Raw genomic sequence first — 24,380 nt, 5'->3', positions numbered from 1 at the left:
TTTGTAGAAATAGCAGATCCAATCCGCGTCGGTCCTGTAGCGGCTTGTATGACCTCCCAGGTTTGGTTGGCTGGCTCGTGGGGACCTCCCCCGGTGGCAGAGGCTCTTGTCCTTGTTAAGCCAAGGAGGGCGGCCACTTGGAGCATCAACAAAAGGTTCATAATGCAGTCTGAAACATACAAACAATATACTCCTCAGGGTCCTCAGTACCCTGGGTGTCTGGCAAGAACTTAAGTTTTTTGGCTAGGACCCATATAGGGGTTGACTCACTGAGGGGGAAGACACAACCAAACCCTCGACCCATAGTAATGAGGGCTGGTGACTCCCCCTTTTTGTTTTAATAATTAATTTTTTAGGAATTGGTGATGCCGTTCAACAATGGCTTGTCTTTGAAGGCGGAGACCCATTTATTGTTGCCATAGTGGCTAAGGACTGTTCGATCTGCCCCTGTGTCAACAAGGCATCGAAGCTCTTTGCCTTGAATTTTAAGATTCATTTTTGGTCTTAAACCAGGAACTATAGGTATAGTCCAATGAGCCTGGGGTACTGGCCACCTGGTAGGACATGTAGGCGCTGGCTTTGTATCCCCTTGGAGTGACGGGGCTGAGGATTGCCCCTCCTCTAGTTTAGACCAGCACTCACGCTTCCAATGAATCCCCTTACCGCACCTAGGGCACAGCTTAGAGGGAAGGTTTTTATTTTTCCAGTTGGGACACTCCCTTTTGAAATGACCTTGTTCCCCACAGACATAACATCGACCCCTATGGGAGGGTTGGCTGGGGCTCTCCTTTGGGATCTTGACACTAAGAGCCTGGGTCATAGCACCTGCAAGGGTTTCCGCTTGAGCTTGTAGAGTAGAAGTTAAGGCCCTGGTTTGTTGTTGGTAGCTTCCAACGTCTCTACTGGCAATGACCCACTTTTCCATAGAATGATCTTTGAGCCCGGCACAGGCAAGCTTGTGGTCGGCAGTCATGCCATCCCACACTAGCATTTTTGCAAACTGGTCCCGGAGAGGACCTGGGGGAAACTTTCTCTGTATGCTCTGTTGCACCCGAACTATGAAAGAGGGCAGGTCCTCAGAGGGTCGCTCGGTGACCCCGGCCATTGTGGGCTCACTGGGCCCTTCAGCCAACTTTTTCCATGTGGCTAACGCTGTTGCCCTAACCTGGTCCTGGTAGGGGGCTGGGATAGCAGCCTGTTGGATTCCAGTACTAAATTGATCTGCTGTTCCAGACAGCATGCCGAAGCTGATAGGGATGGGTGGGTTGGCTGCTTGATTTATCTCTGCCTGCACATGGCACTCTTCTTCAAAGAAGGTGCAGAACTTGATAAACAAGTTTGGGGGGAGGACAGCCTTACAGAGCATTTTCCAATATTGGGTCGTGCAGGGTTGGTGCGCTAAGCCCTGGAGGATGGTTTCTGCCCATGGGGAATTGGACCCATCCTCTGTGACAGCCTTTTTCAGCTCTTTAAGGTCATGAGCTTCCCAAGGGTACCAAGCGGCCGGCTTATTTCCACCGGGAGCTTTGTCAAATTTGGACCTACAGTCCTTTTTCCAATGTAATCCTTTTTTACATTGGGGGCAAGGTGTGGTAGGGGTTTTTTTGCCTTTAGCCTTGGGACATTGGCTTTTAAAATGACCTTGTTTTCTGCAACCAAAACATTGTCCCTTGAAGGGTGGGGAAGTATTGTTTCCTGAGGGGATCAGGGCAGTAAATGCCTTGAAGGCTTCGGTTAAGTTTTGTGTCTGAGCCTGCAAGGCTGAGGATAAAGTCCTGGCCTCAGCAACAGCCTTTTTTAGTTCTTTTACAATGTTGACCGGATAGGCCTGAGGGGCCACTTCCTCCCACGGGCTGCGGACGGCTGGGGGTTCCTAGGGAGCCATAACAGGAAAAACCTGTGGCTCTACCGGGGATGTTTTTAAAGGTGGGCTAGCCTCCTCCACTTCTTCAGGTGCCGCTTTCTCTCCTTCGGCTAGGCTCTGGCGAGGTGAGTATGCCGGGAGAGGAGGGTACAGGGTAGGGGCATAGGTATCACTCAGTGGCTCAGGGCCTTGCATTGGCAGCTTTGTTTCCTTTTTTCTCTCCTCATCGAACTGCACCCAATCCCTTTCTGCCCCTTCCTGATGCTCAGGATGGAAGCAAAGCTTTAGGGCAGAGATGGTTGGATAGAACCCTAAGGGGGGGTCTAGCCCCTGACTAATCTCATTCTTTCTGGCCAGGGTCTGAACCTGGTCCCAAGTCTCATATGAGAACAAGTTGGATGAAGGTGCCAAAGGGGCCACCTGCACCACATGATGCCAGGCATTGGTGGCTGTGGAGTCAGATATTTCCAGGCCTCTGCTTTTTAACATGTGCTTTAGAGCTTTGCAGGCTGTCTCGTCAGATATTTCTAGGCCTCTGCTTTTTAACATGTACTTTAGAGCCTTGAAGGCTGTCTCATCACTCTTTCCACACACACCTCCCATGTTGCCCCGTGGGGAAGGGACAAAGGGAGCAACAGGGCAGAGAAGTGCAGGGACTTCCCCCTGTTATGGTACTCACACTGACACGCAGGTGGATTACTTCACGGCGACTACCGTGGTTGCGGGGGCCACTCTGCTGGTTGATCACCCTTCGTCAACCTTCTTTCAGGACTGAGCAGCCGGGGGCCTCTCTCACTCACCTTTCACCCATGAGTTTTAAAAAACACCTCACACGGGGCATCACTCTGTTGGGTCTGCCGCCGGCCGACCCGAACAGCCCTTAGCCTTGTTCCTTTTGGTGGGCGAGCGAATGGCCGGGGATTCCTCTTTCCCTCCTGTCCCCTTTTGGAAGGAGATGGGGGAAGAGAGCCGTGAAGAGAGGTGAGCACAACTGCCGGTCCCCCAAAAACAGCCCGGTTAAAGGACACTCAGACGGGGTGGGGGTTCTGTCAAGCAGTTCCATTTATTATCATACAAGCACTTGCTTTTATAGGCAGATGGGGAGGGGAGGTTTTAACATAATCCCATCAGCTTAAAGGTCAAGGGCATGCATCCTGTCTCAATGCTTAGCTATTGCAACCACGCAGTGTTCAGGAGCGCAGAAGCACGTATTTGGCCAATAAGGGCTAAGGCAAGGTTCCCGCAGACACTCCCACCCTACTTCCTCCCGGCACTGCCTTAGGCTGCCACGTTAATACGCCCTTGTGGGCCTATAATGGCACCGCTTATAATGTCACTTAAGGTGGTGTTAGTTTTTTAAGGCCCGACAGTGGTTAATCTCTCACTGGAACCCTCAAGCAAGAGGGGTAGCTTCTTGGGAAATTAACACCGAATTGGGGTTCTCTTCCTGCATTTATTTTTCAGGCTAGGAAGTTACAGGAAGAGAACAAAGGGGAGGTTATAGTTTAACAATATAGGCTGGTCACTTTCAGTGAAACAAGCCAGATGACATTCCAGTAAGGCAATTAAGTGCTCTGTCTTACCAACACAAGCTTGATCTTAGCAAATATTCCTTCTTATACCAATTTCTCAGTATCTTTACATAAGAATCAGTAGGTAGTCTGTCTTTGAGCCAGCAACCTGCTGTGCCACAATTCTTATCTTGCAACAGAGACTTATAGCCTGAGGAAAATTTCCTGTCCTTGCAAAGTCAATATTTGAAACTGCAAGGCTTTGGAAAACCTGGCCTGTGAGATACATATGCTTTGTAGTATATTCCATATCTCCTCCATTTTATTTATTTAAAAGAAAAAGCAAAAACTATAATTAATTTCCCAAGGAAGTGATCCCTCTCACTTGAGGGCTCCAGCAGGAGATTAACCACTTCGGGGCATCTCACTGCTCGGAAGAGATGGGCTTTGAGTAATCCTTTGTGTCTCCATCACCCAGGGGAAGTGGGGTGACAAATCCATGGGGCAAAGCAACACAAAGCAACAAGATGATGCCCCATGTGAGGACATTCTCCATGGATCAGAGACTGACCTGCCAAGCATTGGAGAGGAATAGGACGTCCAATTCATCCCAGCAAAGGGAGTCCCTAATAAGGGAGACAAAATGCATCTTGGTAAGAGAATCACAGGAGGCCCTTGATTAGTGACTGTACACCCATGGCAGGTCAAAGTTAGGTCTTTTCAAACCCGGAGATATTTTTTTCATTTTCTTTACTTTTAAAATATGGATAATTCATTAACGAAAGGGGAGAATGAACATACATTACAACTCCAATGTCTCCTTAAAGCAGCAGGCTATAAGTAGCTGAATGGCAGCTTGTAAAACTGTTAGTGGATATTAAACAACCATGTCCTTGATACTTCAAGGAAGGGAGCCTTAACATAAAAATTTGGGAACAAACTGGTCACTGGTTAATTATGCAGTGGGTCTCATTAAGGCTTCCCACCTAACAACTAGAAATCTATGTCAAGTTGCTCTGAGACCTATCCCAAGACCTTAATAAAAAACTAAAACATGTTTATTTCACCAAAAAAGAATAAAACTTAATCTTTGCTAGTGACTGAGAAAACTTTAAATTGGACAATCTAAAGTAAAAGAAGTTAATATTTCTTTATAGTATTGGTTTTGTTTGATCATGCTTTTCTTTCTTATCTGCCCAATGCTTCTCTCCCTTCTTAAAAGCATTGGTTCTTTTCTTAACTGTGTGTGCTACTTTTTTTCTCTAAAGACTCTGGAGTTTTATGAAAAAAAGCATCCATGGTGTCAACCAGACCCCTTTTGGGTCTACTGCTCTTCTCCTAAAAACCTCAAGAGTCAAATGGTTTCATCTCTGATTGGTGGCTCAGCTCTTGAGCTCAGTAACCCATTTGAGAAACAAAAACTAACCTAAAATCTACATGTTTAATTAGATGGTCTCAAATTTTCTGGCATCTTAAATGGGCTTCTAAATTCTTTTCTAGTCTCATCTACGTATTTCTTCACAAAATTCTATGTAGAATTCTACGCTATCTCCTTAAAGGGAGAAAATCTTCTCTGCATCTTCTTGAAAAGGTTTGCATACTTTGCTTTACAATGTAAATTTGTTATCTTGCTTTCTTTAAGGCAAGGTGAAGCCTCACCAATAAGTCTTTTGGAAACAACACAATCCAAACCTGACTGTCCTTTTTACTAGTGAGCTTGCTATTACATTTTAAACAAAACCTATAAGATCCTTATTTGTTCTTGTTGTTTATGTCTGCATATATGCATGTGTAAGCTCTGTGTTATGTCTATATGTTAATGTCTGTTTGTGTAATCATTTTATGTGCAAGGTACCAAATTGGCTTAAAATTAATGCATGCTCATTAGATAAATAAGTGTACTTTTCAAGTTCATGAGACTTAAATCTTCTAAAGTTTTGATAAATATATTTTCAAAATTTGTTCAAACCTTTTACCTAAATTTGTCTCTAGGTCAATATGTCTCCTTGTTATCTCAGCTCTGCCTCCTGGCCATGCTGGAAGAAACAATATCTTTTAGACATAGATAGTAAATACTGCCCTCTGCCTCTCTGGATTCCACATGGCTCTAAATGCCACATGGAAAACTGGGACCTGAAATGGCTAGTGAAAAGAAAACTATGCCAAATATCTCATAGGCCCTAGTTAGCATTAACTGATAAGGGTATAGATCTAATACACCAAGTTTTTGGCTGGAAAACCATAAATATTTATTTGGTAAAAATAGCTAAAAATCAAACTGGGCTTTGTATAACTTGCTATGACAAATGGACGCCTATTTACTAACCTGAATGTATAAAAATATTCTTATCAACATACATTTTTGCCTCGGTTTACTAATCAAACAGAACTACATTGGTCTTTGCTAGAGGCTTTTAAGTTGTAAACCCCGCCAAAACCAAAAACAAACAAACAAAACAAACAAATAAAACAACTAAATACAAAAAAACCTTACTATATATAATTTTTAGACAAATTAGGCCAATTTAACATTGATAAAAAAGAAACAAATATGTAAAAAGGAATAAGAAGGCTATGGATGTGGGGATATGGTTATGGTTGGAAGAGCTAGAAAAAAATAATAATTTTATGTAAGAAAGCACCTAGTACAGTGTATTTTTGTCCTAGATTAACATGACTGGCTATTTAAAAAGTAGGAAGTATAAAACAAAAACAGAATGTCTGAGTAAGTCTTGATAATGGTTTATGTAGATCAGTTTGTTAAAAGGATTTTACAGTAAAAAAATTAATTGGATTTAAAAACAAATTGTATGTGAGTTTTTCTAAAAATTAATGCCAAAAGTATTCTAATACAGGGTTAGAATTTGCTCTTGTGTGATAGAACAACCGGATTTTCTAAAAGAAAAACACTTGACTGCTCTTAAAACAAAATTGTAAGTTTTTCTTTGTCTTTTAGATAACTGGCCTACGGAGTTTATTTCTTGTTTTATCATGATAAGTTCTTGTGCTCTCTGCCTTTAAAATCCTTTGTCACTTTGGTTTTATTTTTTGTAGTAATTTGTGATCTTATTCAACTAAATGTTTTAAGCCTTTTGTTATCTAACACTGCTTTCCAACACTAAATTCTGAAAGTTGAAAATAACTTTGAGGAATTCCAAGGGCCCTGGATTTTCTCAAAGGATATATAAAAGATGTATCAGAGCTAATTGGCTTATTTAATAAATTAGACTATATGGGAAAGCATTGCCAGTACTGAAGGTGCTATGGATATGTGTTCCAAAATCTTGTAAGGTTCTTAAATATTTTTGTCTTGATATAAATGCTATGGGTCATAATCTTGGTTTAATTATAATTTTAAAATGTTATGTCTTCAAATATTTCATAAAAAACCTCTGATAGGTACAGTTTTCCTGACAAACTTTAAGTTCATAGCTTTAAACTGAAGTTCCAAAATTCTAATGAAGAAACTGATGGGTTTGTGAAATTGTTCACAAAGGTCAAAACAACAAAAGTTAATTGGTAAACTAATTAAAAAGAATTATGGGTTTTACAATTTCCTTATTTTAAAACACTGCTGGTTCTCCTAATATTTTCCAAACGTAAGAAAACTCCCTCTCTCTCTTATGCTATCTATAACTAACAACAGGTAAAAAGTCATTTAAAAAAGTGATAAAAGCATTTGTTTTCTCCCTATTTGATCCCCCTAAATTTAATAACTTTAAGTATTCTTATGATTACTATGGCAATGTGGCTGTTTTTATAAGTTCAATGAAAATGAACTCTCTCTTTATAATAGGATATAATTTAAAACTTTGGATATAAGAAAGCATGTCTCATTTCCAAGTTGCTGATCTCTCTTTACGTTTGCCAAAAGAATTGGCCTAAACTGCTTCATCCTGCTGTTCATCTTCCCACCCACCCCCACCCCCCTGACCTGGGACAAAACACAACCTGGGAAACAGTCTTCCCAGCAATGTGGGACAGATCGCTGAAAGAAAGTGAGCCGAGATGCTTCTTTCAATCACCACCTGGGAGAGAGCCTTCCCAACACCGAGAGATTTATGCAATGAAAAGTAAAACCTTTTCAATCTAGATATTGATCATCAATGCTTTTGTGAGGAATGCCTTGATCATAGAGGGGGAAATAGCGTCTTCTCTACAAAAGCAGTTCTATAAATTTTCCTAGCCTTAAAGAGGGTGTTTGTAAATTGGATGAGACATCCTGTTCTTAAGCAAAAGACTTGTAATTGATCAAAAATTTGACAAAAGACTGGACACTCTGAAAGCAGCAATGTCTTGGACAGTTTTAACATTAACAAACTCTCTGGACTCAGAATCAACTATTATGGGGAGCAGGATACTTTCAACAATTGCTAATTACACCCAATTCACAGCACCTGGAGTGATGCTGCTGCAGCCCCCTGAGAGATGATATCACCAGTCCTCACCTGAAGTAAATTAAAAGGACTTGACATGCTAAATGATACTAACTTTGATTTGACAAAATGCTTTTTTGTCTTAACTGTGCCAACCTGACCTATAGCTTTTGCTTTTCCTTTTAAATAAATAAAATGGGGGAGATGTGGAATATACTAAAAATCCTATGTTCTTCACAAGGCCTGGTTTTCCAAAGTCTTGCAGTTTCAAATATTGACTTTGCAAGGACAGGAAGTTTTCCTCAGGCTGTAAGTCTCTGGTTTAAGATAAAGAATTGTGGCACAGCAGGTTGCTGGCTTAAAGACAGACTAGTTACTGATTGCTATGTAAAGATACTGAGAAATTGCTATAAGAAGGAATGTTTGCTAAGATCAAGCTTGTGTTGATAAGACAGAGCACTTAATTGCCTTACTGGAATGTCATCTGGCTTGTTTCACTGAAAGTTGCCAGCCTAAATGGTTAAGCTATATCCCCACCTTTATTCTCTTCCTGTAACTTCCTGGTCTGGAAAATAAATGCAGGAAGAGAATCCCAATTTGGTGTTTATTTCCCAAGGAAGGGCTGCCTCTCACTGGAGGGTGCCTGGGAGGTTAACCTCTTCAGGGCTTCTCACTGCTCGGAAGAGATGGGCTTTGAGTAATCCTTTGCATCTCCATCACCCAGGGGAAGTGGGGTGACAAATCCTTGGGGGGTGAAGTAACACAAAGCAACAGAAAACAATGCTGCAAAAAGAGAAGTATGACGTGGTATGTAAAATTCACCTCACTTGCCAATTTTGCAGTGGTTCTTTATTATTATGCATTGATACCTCTCTCTTTAGCCTTAAGAGTTATCTTGAGCTTTTCTGGTGGAACAGCACTATGGCATGAAAATATTCAGCTCATCATTTCTGAAGTCCCTCCCCACTCTCTGCAGATCATCTATTTATGTGGATGTGATTGCATCACATCCTCATAAATAGAATGAAAAGATTAAATAATCATTGTATCATATCACAGCCCTATTATGATATTCCAACTGTGTTATGAGTACTTCAACTTCAATTTGTTGCAAACTAAATTAATCTTTTCCCCCTAAGAATGCCCTTCTTTCTAACTGAAAGACATCAGCATCTACCAAGTTGGTAATTCTTTTTTATTGTGTCTTCTACTTGTCCTTCTCACCCTTATTCTAAACAATCAGGAAGATGTGTTAATTAAAACCTTTAAATATCTCTTGAATTTATCAACTTCTTTTCCTCACTGCTAAAATTGTGGTTCAGATCACAACTATCTCTCACTAAGATTTCTGCAGCCTTTTCTACTAAGAACCTTGCCTGGTTTGCTTTCTCCATTTTTCAAACAGTTGTAATACAGATAGGATACTGCCAAGCTTATCCTTTCAAGTTTACTTAGTTACACGATTTTTATTATCTAGTATCTGCTTTTCTTTTCTCTCTAGCTGTAGCCCCTTCTCCTCTTGTCCCTTTGCCGGCCTCCCACACATACATCTGTAAGCATGACTTAATCATTATTATTATTTTTTTTTTTTTTTTGTCTTTTTCGTGACCGGCACTCAGCCAGTGAGTGCACCGGCCATTCCTATATAGGATCCGAACCACAGCGGGAGCGCCGCCGCGCTCCCAGCACTGCACTCTACCGAGTGCGCCACGAGCTCAGCCCTTAATCATTATTTTCTACAGTAAGACTTCTTTGATATATCTAGGTTGTCTTACATGCCCCTATAATGTGCTTCCACTACAGGTGTTTAATTGTCTCCCTTTCAAGACTAAAGATTCAAGAGGGACTCAGGGTGGGCATTCATCTTAGCATTCACATTTGAGTTACCAGCAAGTTTCCTGGTTTGTAGGAAGCACTCAAAAAATAACTCAGTGGACGCCTGAAATAACTTCATTCAACTTCCATAAATATCAGCTCCAGTTTTAAATGTCCAATCATTGACAGTGTGTTGGTTTGCATTTAAACACTACTGAGGCAGGAAGCTAGATAGAGATGAGAGCGGGAGAAGGGAAATTTGGTTATTTGCAAATGGGACAAACCGGTTCCTTGAACAGACATGCACATGTGCAGAAGTGGAGACTAACAATTCCAGGCAGGGAGCCCTCCCCACCTTGGGTGCCATTCGGTTAGACCCATGAGTTCCTGCCAGCTAGGATGCCGATATCTTTAACCAGTACAACAGAGATTGTGTTCAGGGCTCAACTAATGACCAAATGGCACGAATCCAACTAAGAGGACTTAAAACCCCAGGAGTGTAATCGTCGGGGCCCTTGAGCACTTTTCTCTTTCGCTCGGGCTCACTCCATCTTCTCCGGAGTATACTCTTCCCTCTTTTGTTGCTAAATAAAACTGCCTTTACCTTTCATTTCTGTTGTGACTTGTCCAATTCTTTGGCAGACCTAGCCAGCAGGACCTGGAATTCTCCTGCATATAATTCTACTGCAATTAATTTTGTTAGTTGAATATAAAATCCATTCTTTGATATTTCCAGCACTGGTATGGCAAATTTTTGGTGCAAAAATATTTTAAATTATATGTCCTAGGTCTAATCTCACAAGAAATGTCTTATTATTATTCCAATCACATTACAAAGGAAACATAGGCAAAGGAGGAGTTAGGTAACCTTCCAAAGTGACACTGTATCGTGGGAGCCCCAAATCTACACACTCGTGTAGTGTTCACCTATTCCAAAGAACTCACCCGGGCCAATAGGTAGAGACATCGGTTTATAAGACTTACAGGAGGTGCTGATGGCAGCCAGTCAGCTAGAAATCCGCCCAACCATGGGGTACATACAACAATTACTTAGTGAATAGATCAAAGGAAAGGTGTAAGTCATTCTCGTGCTTATGCGTAGACCCTCACCAGACTCAGACTTCGCAGGAGATGGGCTGAGTAGATAAGTTAACCCCTCTTGGCACCAGTGTTCTAACTACATTTACATGCTAATTCATTTATTCAGGGTTCATGTTTCCTATTGTTTTCCATTTGTCTTAAAGGAGATGTGCCTTTCTTTGTAACTACTTTGGCCAGGGGTAGTTTCCCAGTGGGGAGGAGGAATTCTGATGTGCATGGGGAAGGTGAAATAGGTCTATGTCCTGAACTTACCTTACAAATACTAATAATCCAAAACAAATCCAACATTAAACCTCTGAGTATTCAGAATTCAATATGATGGCTTAGCTGCTAAGCTGCTCTCTTTAACTTTCATGGGGGAAAAAAATACTTTGCAAAACTTTTACACCCTTTAAAATGAATGTTATTTTTGTTTAGAAAAATATATATAGTCTTTAAATATAAATTGACTCTAGACTGGAAACACCGAGCAAAATTTTTAAAATTTGAAAAGTGAATTAGTAATTAAATAACTTATACACAATTTGGAAAACTTAACTTTGTTGGTCAAAGTGCTCTTGCAGGAAATTTCCCAGCTCAGGGAAATTATCAGATACTTACCCCTAAAGGAAGTGGGTGTCAAAATTCTGATGTACTCAGCAATTAAAAGTGTTTTTTGTTCAGCAGTAACCCATGAAAACTTGAGTTGCACAGATTGATTGTGTTCTGGACCCAAGCTGTAAGTGAAATCAAGCAACTTGACCTATTTTCACAAGAAAACCAATTAAAACCAATGGTACTGAGAAATGGCAAGATAACCTAGAGCGCCACAGGTTTTTTTTTTTTTTTTTTTTAACTTTTATTTTGTCAAAATACATTGTGGTTGATTATTGTTGCCCCTTACCAAAACTTCCCTCCCTCCTCCCTCTCCTCCCTCCCCCCCAACAATGTCCTTTCTGTTTGCTTGTTGTATCAACTTCAAGTAATTGTGATTGTTATATCTTCTTCCCCCCCCTTCCCCGGTTTTACTCCTATTACACAGCACTCACCACCCAGCTCTAAAACACATACTTTAGACCAGCCACTCCTCCAAGCCACCCAGGCACTAAGCCAATCACAGGGCTGCTCTGTTTTGCTAACTTCGCCTCAGAGAGTGCCTGGGCTACAGAAGTACAGAGGGAGATTTTATGTCTCTAAACAGCTCGCAGGCATATGCAAGCCTTGATAAATTTGAATTTAACACCTAGCCACTCAGCCAACAATAACAAAAAGGCTTCAGTTTCTTGGACCCATTTTCTTTTATTGGGAGTAATGTGCCTTAAAGAGTACTTTTTTGTTGTTATACAGGTATAAGATTTAAATATGAACCAACATGTTTAAATAATGACTTCGCCAGTCACCTTGTGTTTTATACCTGTTACCTGTTTTAATCCTATAACAACCAAATGAAACAGATGATGGTTCCACTTTAGAGTTGCAGAAATTGAGGCCCAGACACAGTAGGCATCTTGTCCATGTCACATGACTAGTGCCTGGCAGAGCCTGGGTTTCAACTTGAACTATCTATTTTTGTGTTTTAGCTTTTAATCACCAAGCCTGCTTCCTCTCAGTTACAGACCCAGATAAGGAGAGAAATGTGGATCTGGATATGTACACAAATGTGTGTGGGATATAAATATGGATGCAAATATAGATGAATACAGCTATATGCCACTGTATCTATATATATATATCTTTTCAATATAAAATAAATAGTAAATATATGTCATTGCACTTTTTTCAATGTGCTCTTTTATTTTCATTTCTTGTAAGCTTTCTTCTTTCAGTTCCTTGTTCCAGTAACTAGGTGTCTTCCTTTCTTTCCTTGAGCTATATTCTGCATGGGGATAATTGCTTCTTGTACAATGAACAACTGACACTTCCCTGAAATAACTGAAAAGACCCCAGGGACAGATTTATAGTCAGATGCCTTAGATGTTAAAATACCATCGGGACTCCAGTTGAGCCTGAACATTAGAGCCCTAGAGACTGGATATGCCTTATCATTTTTCATTGCTTTCCTTTGATGCTTATTCTTAATAAATGGCAAAGACTCCCAAAAGTATGTGCCGAGAGCAACCTCAAGAATATTACAAAAAAAGGCATATTCTTCTTCTCGTATTTCCATTGTTGAATTAAAGTGAAAAACAGGCTAATATTGCTGAAGGCAACATAAATACATAGGACATTGAGATTGGATAATTAGGCATGTATAACTTTAGAATAATGGAGGGTTCTTTAAAGATATTTAGAACTGCTATATACTAGAAGTTTATTTCTCTTTGAGATATTCTGCTAAAGTTATTTGTTGTGAAGAGAGAAAATGCAACCAAGAAAGTCAGAAACCATAAATGCAATGGTAAGGTCAGGTGAGTTTGGCCTGGAGAAGACTGGCACTTAACTTCAGATGAAATAAAGCAACTCAGCATATGTGACCTCTCATTCTCTGCCTCTGCCAGTGAAAAGAGAATAGAAGAAATTACAACAGGAAGGTTTATTTAAGACAAAAGGCAAAAAAGGGTCTCACTGGTGCAAGTTGAATGGTATTAGAAAGTATTATCTATGTAGGTTGTCACATCTCCTTAGTTGATTATCTTTAATATCAAAGCAAAAAAAAAAAAAAAATCTGCTCAGGATAATAAAACCAGTACAGGTAATCTAATTCTAGCTATGGATGGCATGAGGAGAACAGAGAAAAGTATCAATTAGATAATCTCAAATGGAAAATTTTAAAAGGGGTTCTCCGTATACAGCTGCATTAAAAGAGATACAGCTTGAGCAAATGAGTGGCAGGCTTCATAATATGATTACCGCAAAGAATGATCCTATTGATGAGTGGATGGGACAAATGGCTATAAAAACTATGTTTACAAAGATCTTATATAAGTTCAGAGTGGATAAAATACAGAGAGAAAAAAATACATTTGGAAAGAGAAAAAGTTGTGAAAAGTGAAAGGGGCAAGATACTGCTGAAGGCAAATTCAAGTAGCACACATTTGTAAACTAGTGTTTCAACTGAAACTTAATAAAATCAGAGGCATGAGGAAAAAAGAAATAAACTCAAAGTTAGTTTACCTCTATTTAGAGCAAAAATAAGAAGTAGGATAAGAATGTTTGTATTTTGGAGACAAGTACTTTAAGGGAGAGAGATGACCAAGTAGAAGCAATTGATACCTAATTGCCTTCTATGCTTTCCATTAAAGAGAAAAAGAGTGGGGTGAAGGAAAGGAAGGGATATAAGGAGGCATGTATTTGCCTGTCCCTAAAAGCTTAGAATTCTAACGTGATGATTTTATAACATTGATATATAACTTGGCTTCAGCACCTACTTAAAGAGAAGGGAAAGAGAATGGTGACATGCTTTAGAGCAAAGAGCTTAACTACACAGGTTCTTGACTCTGACTATTGGATTTCAAATCTAAGCTCAATTTTACTGTGGAAACAATTTACTGTGGACAAGTTTGTTAACCTCATTACCCTTAGTAAGAAAGAAGTTGTGGGAAGAACCAGAAAAAAAAAAATGGATTATGAAACTAATACCGAATTAATAGATTTTAATAGAATGAGGAGGAATTTAACTCTTTTTGTAATGAAATCTTTCCATCATAGTGAAAAGAGTGATTTTTTTTCACATTCTTTTATGCCCTCATTCCTAATATTCACTGAATACCTATTGTCTTCTATGCAATGCAATACAGGGAAGAATAAGACTGGCCAGGATCCATCTTTGCCTTTGGCGGGGTGGAGGCAGAATAAGACAATAAAAGTAAACAAATGATGTGGTGATTTCAGATTGAGAAAGTTCTATTGATAAGCTAAAATAAGGTGATTTTAGAGAGGAGAAAGTGTTGCTGTCTTAGATTGTGGGCAGAGAGGTATTTTTGAGGGACAGATTTTGGAAACAAAATGTGAAAGATGATGAGGGGGATATGTGAAAATATGGTGGCATGGAATTCCAACCAGTGAAAGCAACAAGAACAGACAGCTTAGATAGGAAAGAGGTATGCAAGAAAGCCAGTGAGCAAGATGAGGAGTAAGCTGAGGGGAAAGGGGTTGGAGATGAGTGTGAGGAGGTGATGGAGTTTGGGTGTGTTGTCCCTTCCAAAACTCATATGGAATTTTGATCCGCAATGTGGCAGCATTGGAAAGTGATTGAGTCATGGGGGTGGATCCCTCATGAATGGATTAATGCTCTCCCTGGGGGAGGAGGGGTAAATGAGTGAGTTCTCACTCTATTAGTTCCCACAAGAGCTTGCTGTTTAAAAGATCCTGGCACCTCCTCTCTCTCTCTCTTGCTTCCTCTCACACCATGTGATCTACTTGTACCCGCTGGCTCCCTGTCACTTTCCCACCATGTGTAGAAGCAGCCTGAGTCCTGTGCCAGATGCAGCTGTCCCAGAATCGTAAGCCAAATAAACCTCTCTTCTTTATAAATTACCCAGTCTCAGGTAATTCTGTTATAGCAACACAAAATGGACTAAAACAGTGTAGAGGATTCTTAAAACAAATGTACTTCATAGGGCCTCATTTTCCAAAGCCTTGCAGTTTCAAATATTGACCTTGCAAAGGACAGGAAATTTTCCTCAGTCTATAAAGTGTCTGGTGTAAGATAAAGAATTCTAACACAGCCAGCAAGTTTGCTGGCTCAAAGACAGACTAGTTACTGATTGATATGTAAAAATACTGGGAAATCACTGTAAGAAGGAATGTTTGCTAAGATCAAGCTTTTGTTGGTGGATCACTTAATTGCCTTATTGGAATGTCATCTGGCTTGTTTTACTGAGAGTTACCAGCTTATATTGCTAAACTATAACCCCACCTATGTCTCTTGCTATAATTTCCTGGGCTGGACAATAAATACAGGAAGGGAACCCCAATTCATGGTTAATTTCCCATGGAAGGAATGCCTCTCACTTGAGGGTTCCAGGAAAGTTAACCACTTTGGGGCATCTCACTGCTCAGAAGAGATGGGCTTTGAATAATCCTTTGCAACTCCATCACCCAGGGGAAGTAGGGTTACAAATTCGTGGGGGGCAAAGCAACAAAACAGGAGGTGAGACCTGCTAGAATGTTAGAGTGTAGAAAGTGTGAAAGCTCTCCATGCAGCAAGAAAAGACCTGTAGGACGTCAGAAGGGGAGTTGCATTTTGAATAAACTCCTTGAGTTTCATTATTAACTTATTTGGTAGCTACTGTCCCCAGCAGACACCAGAGGTCCAGACATGAGACTCCTGGTGTGGGGTGGCAGTAGGGTGGCACATGGGCAGGGCAGCCTCACTTTCAGGGGTTGAATTGCTGCAGGGCTTCAATGACACAACTGCAATGTAAAACTTTTGAGAGTTTTTTAGTATTTAGAAAAGCTACGGGGTACAAGGCATGCCTGGAGGAGGCCACATATACAGGGAGGTCAGAGAGGGAGTGCAGGTGGGCTGAGGGGCGATCCTTGAGCCAACACTTTTATAGCGTCCAGGGCATTATCCAAACAGGTTTTCTGCAGGGAGTTTTAATTGTTGGATTTAAAGCAAGCAGGCAATAGTTCCAGGAGCTCATGCTGTTACTTAGGGGTGGCCACTTTGAGTTTGCAGGCAGATGTCTGAATGGTTCCCTTAAAATAAGCAGTTGGAAAGCAGGTAGCCCAGCCTGCTAGGTAGACAACATGCCCCTAAGTCTTTATCTCTGGCTACCAGCTGAAGCCATCCAGGCAGGACATATTACTAGAAACTGTGTCAAGGGTTACTGAGCTCTGTTTCTGGTATAAAAAGTTAAACTTATATTCGAAAATGGGTGCCAAGGCAACATAAAATTATAAGCACTCACTACAGGTTACTAAAACAAATTCCCCTTTTAATTATTTTCCTGGAGAAAGGCTTGATAATAAATGACACTTACTGTTTTATTATAAATGTGCAGAAATCCTGGTTAATAGAAATCACAAACAACAAAAGTTCAAATAAGCTGGTTTTACTATATCAGACATGAAATAAGAACTGTAAAATTTGTTTTTTTTTTAACTCTTTTTTGCATTTTTAAAACTTAGTAGATGATAAGAACTGAAAATTATTACTAGTAGTCTTTCTCGACTAGAAGTAATTTTGCTCCCCCCACCACAAAGAGATGTTTGGCAGTGTCTGGAGATACTTTTGGTTGTCAAAACTGGGGGTGATGGATGGGGTGCTGATGGCATCTAGTGGATAAAGAACAACTACCCTACTCCACCTACTCTAAATAATCAACCAACCAATCAATGTAGGCGTTTTTAAGGCATGAGATATTTATCAAAATTCACTTTATAGGGTCATGTTTAATGGGAAATATAATGCCTAAGAATCATCTAAGACATAGGAATACAGTTATTGCACTTATGAAGTTATGAAATACACATTGAGTACTAAAAACCATGATACTGTATGTATCACCTATAAATCTGATAAACCTCTTAAATAATACTTTTAAGTAACTATAAACCAAAGTTTGATATTTTTTGAGGGATTATAGTGTATAATTTTAAAATGCATTCCTATACCACCATACAAGCACTCCTGCCCAAGAAAATGATAGCAGATCACCTGGAAGTAACAAAACACAGAAGGTTATTTTTCAGGAAGAATGAACCAGATCTTCACACAAATAGCAATGTATCCAAAATCAGTACTAGCCAAGTGGTTTAGGATTTTTCCTTATTTATCATCAAAACATTTTTTTTCTGTTTCTGACTCAGTCCCATTCTCATGAAATATCAAATATATTATATTCAAGGCACTCTTTTAAATGTTAATGGAATTAATTGTTAAGTTGAAATCAACTGCTACCTATAAAATGAAAATTTATATTTTGACATAAATATATTTAGTGTTATTCTGAAGAAATAAAGATTATTTCTATCTGTAAGCAAAAGTTGATCAGTTTTTAACTCCAAATTAGGCTCCTTGCTGTTACTTATACAAAATGGTGACAGGGTAATGAGTAAGCAGACAGCTAATGTTATTCCCGGTGATTAAGGTGGGAAAAGGAAGTAGCATGGTCTATCCAGACAAAGAAGAAGAGAAGATCTATGAATTATGTAATTTAAAACAAAATTCAAAGTGCGTCTAGAAGTAACTATTTGAACAGAAGAAAAAGAGGAGAGCATGGCACTGAAAGTCAGATTCTAAAATTTACATGAGGTCAAGAGAACATTTTTCTCCTTTTCATTCCTCTCCTAAATCTATGAGGTGTGAGGAAAAGATTATGGAGCTTCCAAAGAAGCCAAGCACACAACTGAGAATATACTATTGCTAACAGAAACTGCCTACAGATCTGAGAAAATATTTAAGACTGATTCTTACTTCTGATACTATGGGAAGATGAGAGCCAGTACTGCTACAATGCACACATAACAGGATGATGTTTTTAGTTGAGAATAAAGGTTTTAAGTGTTCACACATTCTAATACTGTATATATACAGTGACCATACATCCCTCTTTGTCCAGAAAAGTTCTGAGTTATACTTGTTGTCCAAGCTTGTGGAAGATTGCATCATTGTACCCAATTCTTCACCCTTCCCTCTACCCATGTCCTTTGCTACATAACTTTGCTATGTTACTCCACCCTAGGGGCAGCATACATTTTTATCCCTTGATTCTGGTCTTGGCTATGGATTTTCTTTGGACAAGATACGACTCAAACAGAAGCTTGAAATACATTGAACATTTTAATGCTAGAATTAAGGTTCTTTCAGTACTTGAGAGTGGATAGAAAAGCCACAATCTCCTTCTGAAATTTCAAAGTTAGGGAAAAAATAATTGACAGAAAATGGAGGAAAACATCCAGCTGTTTCAATTCACTAGCTTTTCATTCAACTAAAAGCTGACAACAGGAGAATATTCTTTCCCTGGTCACCATCAGTAAGAAATAAACTATCCAAGAGGGTGGAATAAGAGCAGCAGAGAAAATGCCAGACATATCTTGTAAATTAAAAATATCTCCTGATACAACTATCTATCTATTCCATAATAGGATTGGACAGAAAAGTTCAAGTTTATTGTTTTATTATGGTCAGTGCCTGGTATAGGGCCTGTACGTGGGGCTGCTCAATGACTATGTGCAAAATAAATAAATGGATTATTGGAAATCATCCTAAAAAAATGCATATTCATTTATTTATTTATATCATAAATAATTGTTGAGAAACTACAATGAACCATGCCTACAGCAGGTGCTAGAAACATAGCTTTGAGCAAAATAAAAAAAATTAAAAAGTAAAATCACAGCCCTTATACAGCTGATAGTCTGGTCTCAAAAAGCAGACTAAGTGAAGTGCAAAGTGATCAGTTGATACTAAGTGCTATGGAGAAGAAAAAAAAAAAAAAAAAATATATATATATATATATATATATATATATATATATAAAAGGGATGGGTAGGTTGGGATGGGAGGCCATTACAATTTTAAAGAGGTGGTTAGGAAAGGTCTCACTGGGGGGGGGGGGCATTTGAATAAATTTTTGAAGGAAGTGAGGGTGGGCCATGTAAATACGATATTGAGAAATAGAGTGTTCTGGGTTGAAAGAAGGCCAGGTGCAAAGCCCCTGAAGCAAGAGTGTGTTTGATGTACTTCAGACACAGCAAGGTGGCTATTGGGGCTGGCGTAGAATATGGGAAAGAGAGACTATTAGGTGAAGGGCTTGGATAGTTCAAAGGGGCCAGATCTTGTTAGGCTGTATATACCGTAGGTAGAACTTTGGCTTTTATTCTAAGTGGGCTAGAAACACATTTGAGAAACGAAATGGGAGGGTATGACTTCTGTTTTAAAAGTATCCCCTCTCGTTATTGTGCTGAGAATATACTAGTAGGGCAAAAAGGTAGAAGCCAGGGGAAGAGATTATTAGAAATTTCGAAATTAAAGATGATGGTGCTTTGACACTGGTGGTAATGGTGAGAAGCAGTAGGATTTTGAATACATTTTGAAAGTCTGACAAACAGCATATATTAGAAAACTAAATGTAAAGAGTAAGAAAAAGAAAAGTTGAGAATAACTCCGTGTGGTTTACAAGAACAAAAGGAAGGATGGAGTTGACATTGCTTGCCTTGTGTTCCTACTATGTAATTCTCTCTCTTCTTACAAATAGAATATTTAGACATCTAAATGTTCTACCCGTATATATTTGTTTGGGTTACCTATTTCTAAACTTCAGAAACACATGACTCATTTCTTTAATGTCTTCTAAAATAATTCAGGAAATATAAAAATTAAACTCTTAGTAGTCATAAGATGTGGATGAATTACAAAATCCTTATGTAAAAGTATTTATTTTCAGAGCAGAGACATCAAGAACTACCTTTTACTACCGTAAGTTCTTGGGGAAGAAGTGTGAAAAAGGCAGACATCCAAAATAGAAGAAGGATTCTGAGTCTTAAGATTGATACTACCCATTTGGATTTTGAACTGCTCTTAACATTTTTCCTTCAAAAAATAAAATGGAGAAATAACAAATAACAGTGATAGTTGGGGTAAAAATTGCATTGTTGTAAACATCTGCTGTAACAATTTATTAATAGTCTGAGAAAGAGCATTACATTTTTGGAACAGCAAAATGGAGAGTTGGAACTACTATATAAAAGGCCTGGTTTCAAACACTGGTGCCATCACTTACTGTGAGGGTTTAAAACGAATACTTGATTGAGTTTGGATTTTCAAATTTTTTTCTCTCCAATAGTATAGTAATAATATCTTCCTCATGCCATTAGTGAATGGAGGTTAAGTTAAAAAAAAAAATAATAATGCATACAAAAAATGGTTTACACAGCTCCCAGACTATGGCAATTTCTTATTCGTATTACTTTGCTCCCTGTCAAACAGTAACAACAAAAACAACAAAATAATAATCTTAGGTAGGTATAAGTGAGGAGGCAAAAAAAGGCACTATTCTACTTTTCAAACCAAATATACAGGAACTGAAAAAAATTGCTGCAGAAATACCAATAAGAAATATGGACTTGAGGCTTTTTTAGGTTGTAAAGAGACTCTGTTAGACTAATTAAGATAAAGGGACCTGAACTGGCCTAAGGGAAACTCTCAGTGATAAAATTGTGAGAACACACAGATTTGTGCTGAATACCTCTCAAAGAACAGAACCTGAGGGCATATTCAGAGAATTGACAGTATTATAATTGATTCTAATAGATACTTTAGTATAAACACAGCAGAGAAAAAAATTGGGCCATTAGCATCCATGTCATTATTATTAATGTGTATTTGCACATCTTGTCATTAAAATTTCTTTTAAACTAATACATGTGTTAGTTTTTCTATTAGTCATTTACTAATTCTTATGTTTAAACATTATTTATAATTTGTAAATGTTCCTAAACCAGCAGTATCCTGGCATTGATTTGAATTTTATCATGAAATGATTGTCCAACAAAAAATAAAATAAAGAAAAAAGCAAATAAATAAACAAACAAGGCTGTTTAGCTCATTTGGTAGAGTGTGGTACTAATAACACTGGGGTCAAGAATTCAGATCCCATACCAGATAAAAATAAAAATAAAAAATAAAAAAATAAACGATTGTAATTTGCATTCAATTCCCCAAGTGCCCCAGCTATACCTTCTCAGGGAACATTCTCTGTACTACAATCTTCTGGAGGCAACACTGCAAGAGAGGTGGGTGGAAGTTTTTCTGTGTTTCACTTGAGAATTGTCATACATCTCCAATGCTATGTAAAATGAAGTGATTGTTGCAAATAGGACTCTTCAAGTCCAAATGTTCTTCATGTGGCCCAATTCTCAGTTTTTCCCTTGCAATAACAGGGTTAAAGTCTTGGAGAAATATTTTTAAAAAGAACATTGCAGAAGTTGCTGCTACATCAAAAATCAACTTAGTTACTATTAAAATTATATTTAACAGATTTGCTACATCCAAACTTCTATTTTTCAGTTGGTTATACACAGATGTGTATCTAAAGGAGGAAGTGCGTGACTTTCATCTTGTCTTGATAATTTTATGTTGATTACAAATTATATAGATGGAAGGAATGTGAAATAAAGTGTGATGAAAGCCAAGAAAAGAAGGGGATAGCATAGTTCAATGGCTGAGAAAATCAGTTTTGGAATCAGAAAGACATGTGCTCAAATCAGAGTTCCTCAATTTATTAGCTGTGTGACCTTTGGCAGTTTACTTAACTTCTCTAAGTCTGTTTCCTGATCCTAAAAGGATTCTTAATACTCCTGTATCACTGGATTAATATGAAAATTATGTAAAAAATATATATACAAAGTTCTTGTCACAGTGTCTTGAACATAGTAAGCACTTAAATATTATACTTGGTCAATCAATTATGTTATTGCCTTCTTCATAGTAATAATAAGCACTAATTATTATTAACTGTTTGTTGTGGGTGTTATTTTTATCATCCTTAAGAAAAGAAGTAAAATAATTTATCTGTGATTGTCAATATCCACTCTTGGCTAATTTCAACTCCCAGTTCCCTTTGGCTCAGTCCTTCCCTAAGAATAAGGAGCGTACTTATGAATTGGAAAAATGTAAGAAAACCTGTGCTAGAAGATGGAGCTTTAGGCCGAACTGAACAGAGGAAAGGGGCTGACCAATTCCCTCTTGGAACAATATCCTCTCTCAAAGATGAATTAAGAGAGGGATACAGGCTTAGGCCAAGTCTTATGGAGGAGACCCAACCCTATTCCTCTTATTCTGGCTAATGGTCTATAGGTCACTTGCTCCTGCTTCTTATTTGGTCCAGCCTTTTCTTGTCATAGAACGTCAGATGTGGACTTGGTCAGGACATAGGTGATTAAGCTTTCCTTTTGTCAAAGGTCCTAAGTCTCCATCCCTACACACCTGATGAGTAAAAATGTTTCTGAGGGACAAAAATCCTTTATGCAAGAACATCCTCTAATTTCTAAGCTTCCACGTGTATATTAAGCAGCAGCTCCCTTTAGCAAGTATAGTTATTTGTTACATAAGCACATTCTTGGGTGCAGAATCCTGTGGGGATCACAAGATTCCTTCAGGATCGAGGCTATTTTAGACAGCCTAGAGAAGGCCCAGAGACTCCCTTTTTAAGAGATAGTAGGTAAGGGAGGGCAGAAGGGAGAGATGGAGGTTGGGGGAGATTGAAGTGGGGACAGTGGAAGACAGCAGGGCCGCCGGGAACCCTGCTGATCTATGGCCTCCCAGGAGCCGCTGCTGCCCCTGTGACCACTGCCGACCCGTCATCTATTAATGAACGTTTTTCCGAACTGCCACCTCGGCCACCGTAGCTGTCCTAGTCGCCGCAGCTACTGTTGCCAGGATACGCAAAGCGGCGGCTGGAGCCAACCTCAGGTCTGGTGTGGTGAGGCTTGAGATGCACGGGTCGAGCAGATGGCGCCACGTCAAAGTCTGTATTCCGGATGAAGACCAGCGCTGGGACCACGTAGGTCCCGGGGACGTGTCATGGGTTTCCACTGAGGTGGTCCAGCTCCCTAACTGTGAACTCAATGGGCTTGAACAAATCGCTGCTTTAGTTACCTCGGTTCTCCCCTCGCCTATCGGCAAGGAAAGACTGACTCCAGTCTTGGAAAATGAGGATTATATTAAAAAACTATTGCAGCTGTTCCACACTTGTGAAAATCTAGAGAACACTGAAGGCTTACACCATTTATATAAAATTATTAGAGGAATGTTATTCTTCAACAGCATACCTCTGTTTAAGATCTTGTTTTCTGATGAGTATATCATGGATGTGATTGGATGCCTTGAATATGATCCTGCTTTGGCTCAGCCAAAACGGCACAGGGAATTCTTGAGCCAAACTGCAAAGTTCAAGGAAATTATACCAATAACAGACTCTGAACTTAGGCAAAAAATACATCAGACGTACAGAGTACAGTACATATATGACGCTTTTGTGCCTCAACCACCCATATTTGCAGATAATCTTTCTTCTCTTCAACATTTTATTTTCCTCAACAAGGTTGAGATAGTCAGCATGCTGCAGCGAGATCGCAAGTGTTTGTCTGAAGTTTTGGCAAAGTTAAACGATAAGACTGCAGATGATGACAAACGGCGTGAATTGGCATTTTTTCTCAAGGAATTCTGTGCATTTGCTAAGGTATTAGAGCCTCAAAGAAAGGAAGAGCTATTCCAAATGCTGACACAATTGGAAATTCTTCCTGCTCTTAAAATCATAATGAGTGCTGATGATTTGCTAATAAGATCGGCTGCTACAGATATATTTATTTATCTAGTTGAGTACAGTTCATCCATGATCCGAGAACTTGTAATGGAGGAAGCAGAGAAGATGGAAGATGATGACCTTTTCATTAACATAGTAATTAAACAAATGATCTGTGATACTGATCCTGAGCTGGGAGGTGCTCTGCACTTGATGGGATGTCTTCGTACTTTGCTTGATCTCAACAACATGCTGTCAGTATCTAATAAAAATGTAAGATGTAATTTTCTAAATTTCTTCTATAAACATTGTATGCATAACTTCATAGCACCACTTTTGGCCACTACTTCAGAAGACAAACGTGAAGGAGATAATACATTTACCGAAAGCAAAACTTGCCCCAATAATTATCAAACAGCACAGCTGCTTGCTATAATTTTAGATCTGCTCACATTTTGTTTACAACATCACACATATCACATAAAAAGCTATATTTTGGTAAATGATTTGCTAAGAAGAGTCTTGATTTTGATGAATTCAA

General features: G+C 39.1%; 1 protein-coding gene across 1 annotated transcript in view; it reads left to right on the top strand.

Moving 5' to 3' along the window:
- Positions 1-24,380, top strand: part of LOC134367881 (serine/threonine-protein phosphatase 4 regulatory subunit 3B-like) — a 66,355-nt gene that overhangs the window by 41,271 nt on the left and 704 nt on the right. Inside the window, exons 3-4 of the mRNA XM_063084544.1 lie at positions 19,982-20,013; positions 23,135-24,242. Of these exons, the coding sequence (XP_062940614.1) occupies positions 19,982-20,013; positions 23,135-24,242 (1,140 nt within the window). The remainder of the gene's footprint in view (positions 1-19,981; positions 20,014-23,134; positions 24,243-24,380) is intronic.

This window comes from Cynocephalus volans, chromosome X (genome assembly GCF_027409185.1).
Source record: "Cynocephalus volans isolate mCynVol1 chromosome X, mCynVol1.pri, whole genome shotgun sequence".
NCBI classification, from domain to species: Eukaryota; Metazoa; Chordata; class Mammalia; order Dermoptera; family Cynocephalidae; genus Cynocephalus; species Cynocephalus volans.
This window is presented reverse-complemented; position numbering and strand designations above follow the sequence as displayed.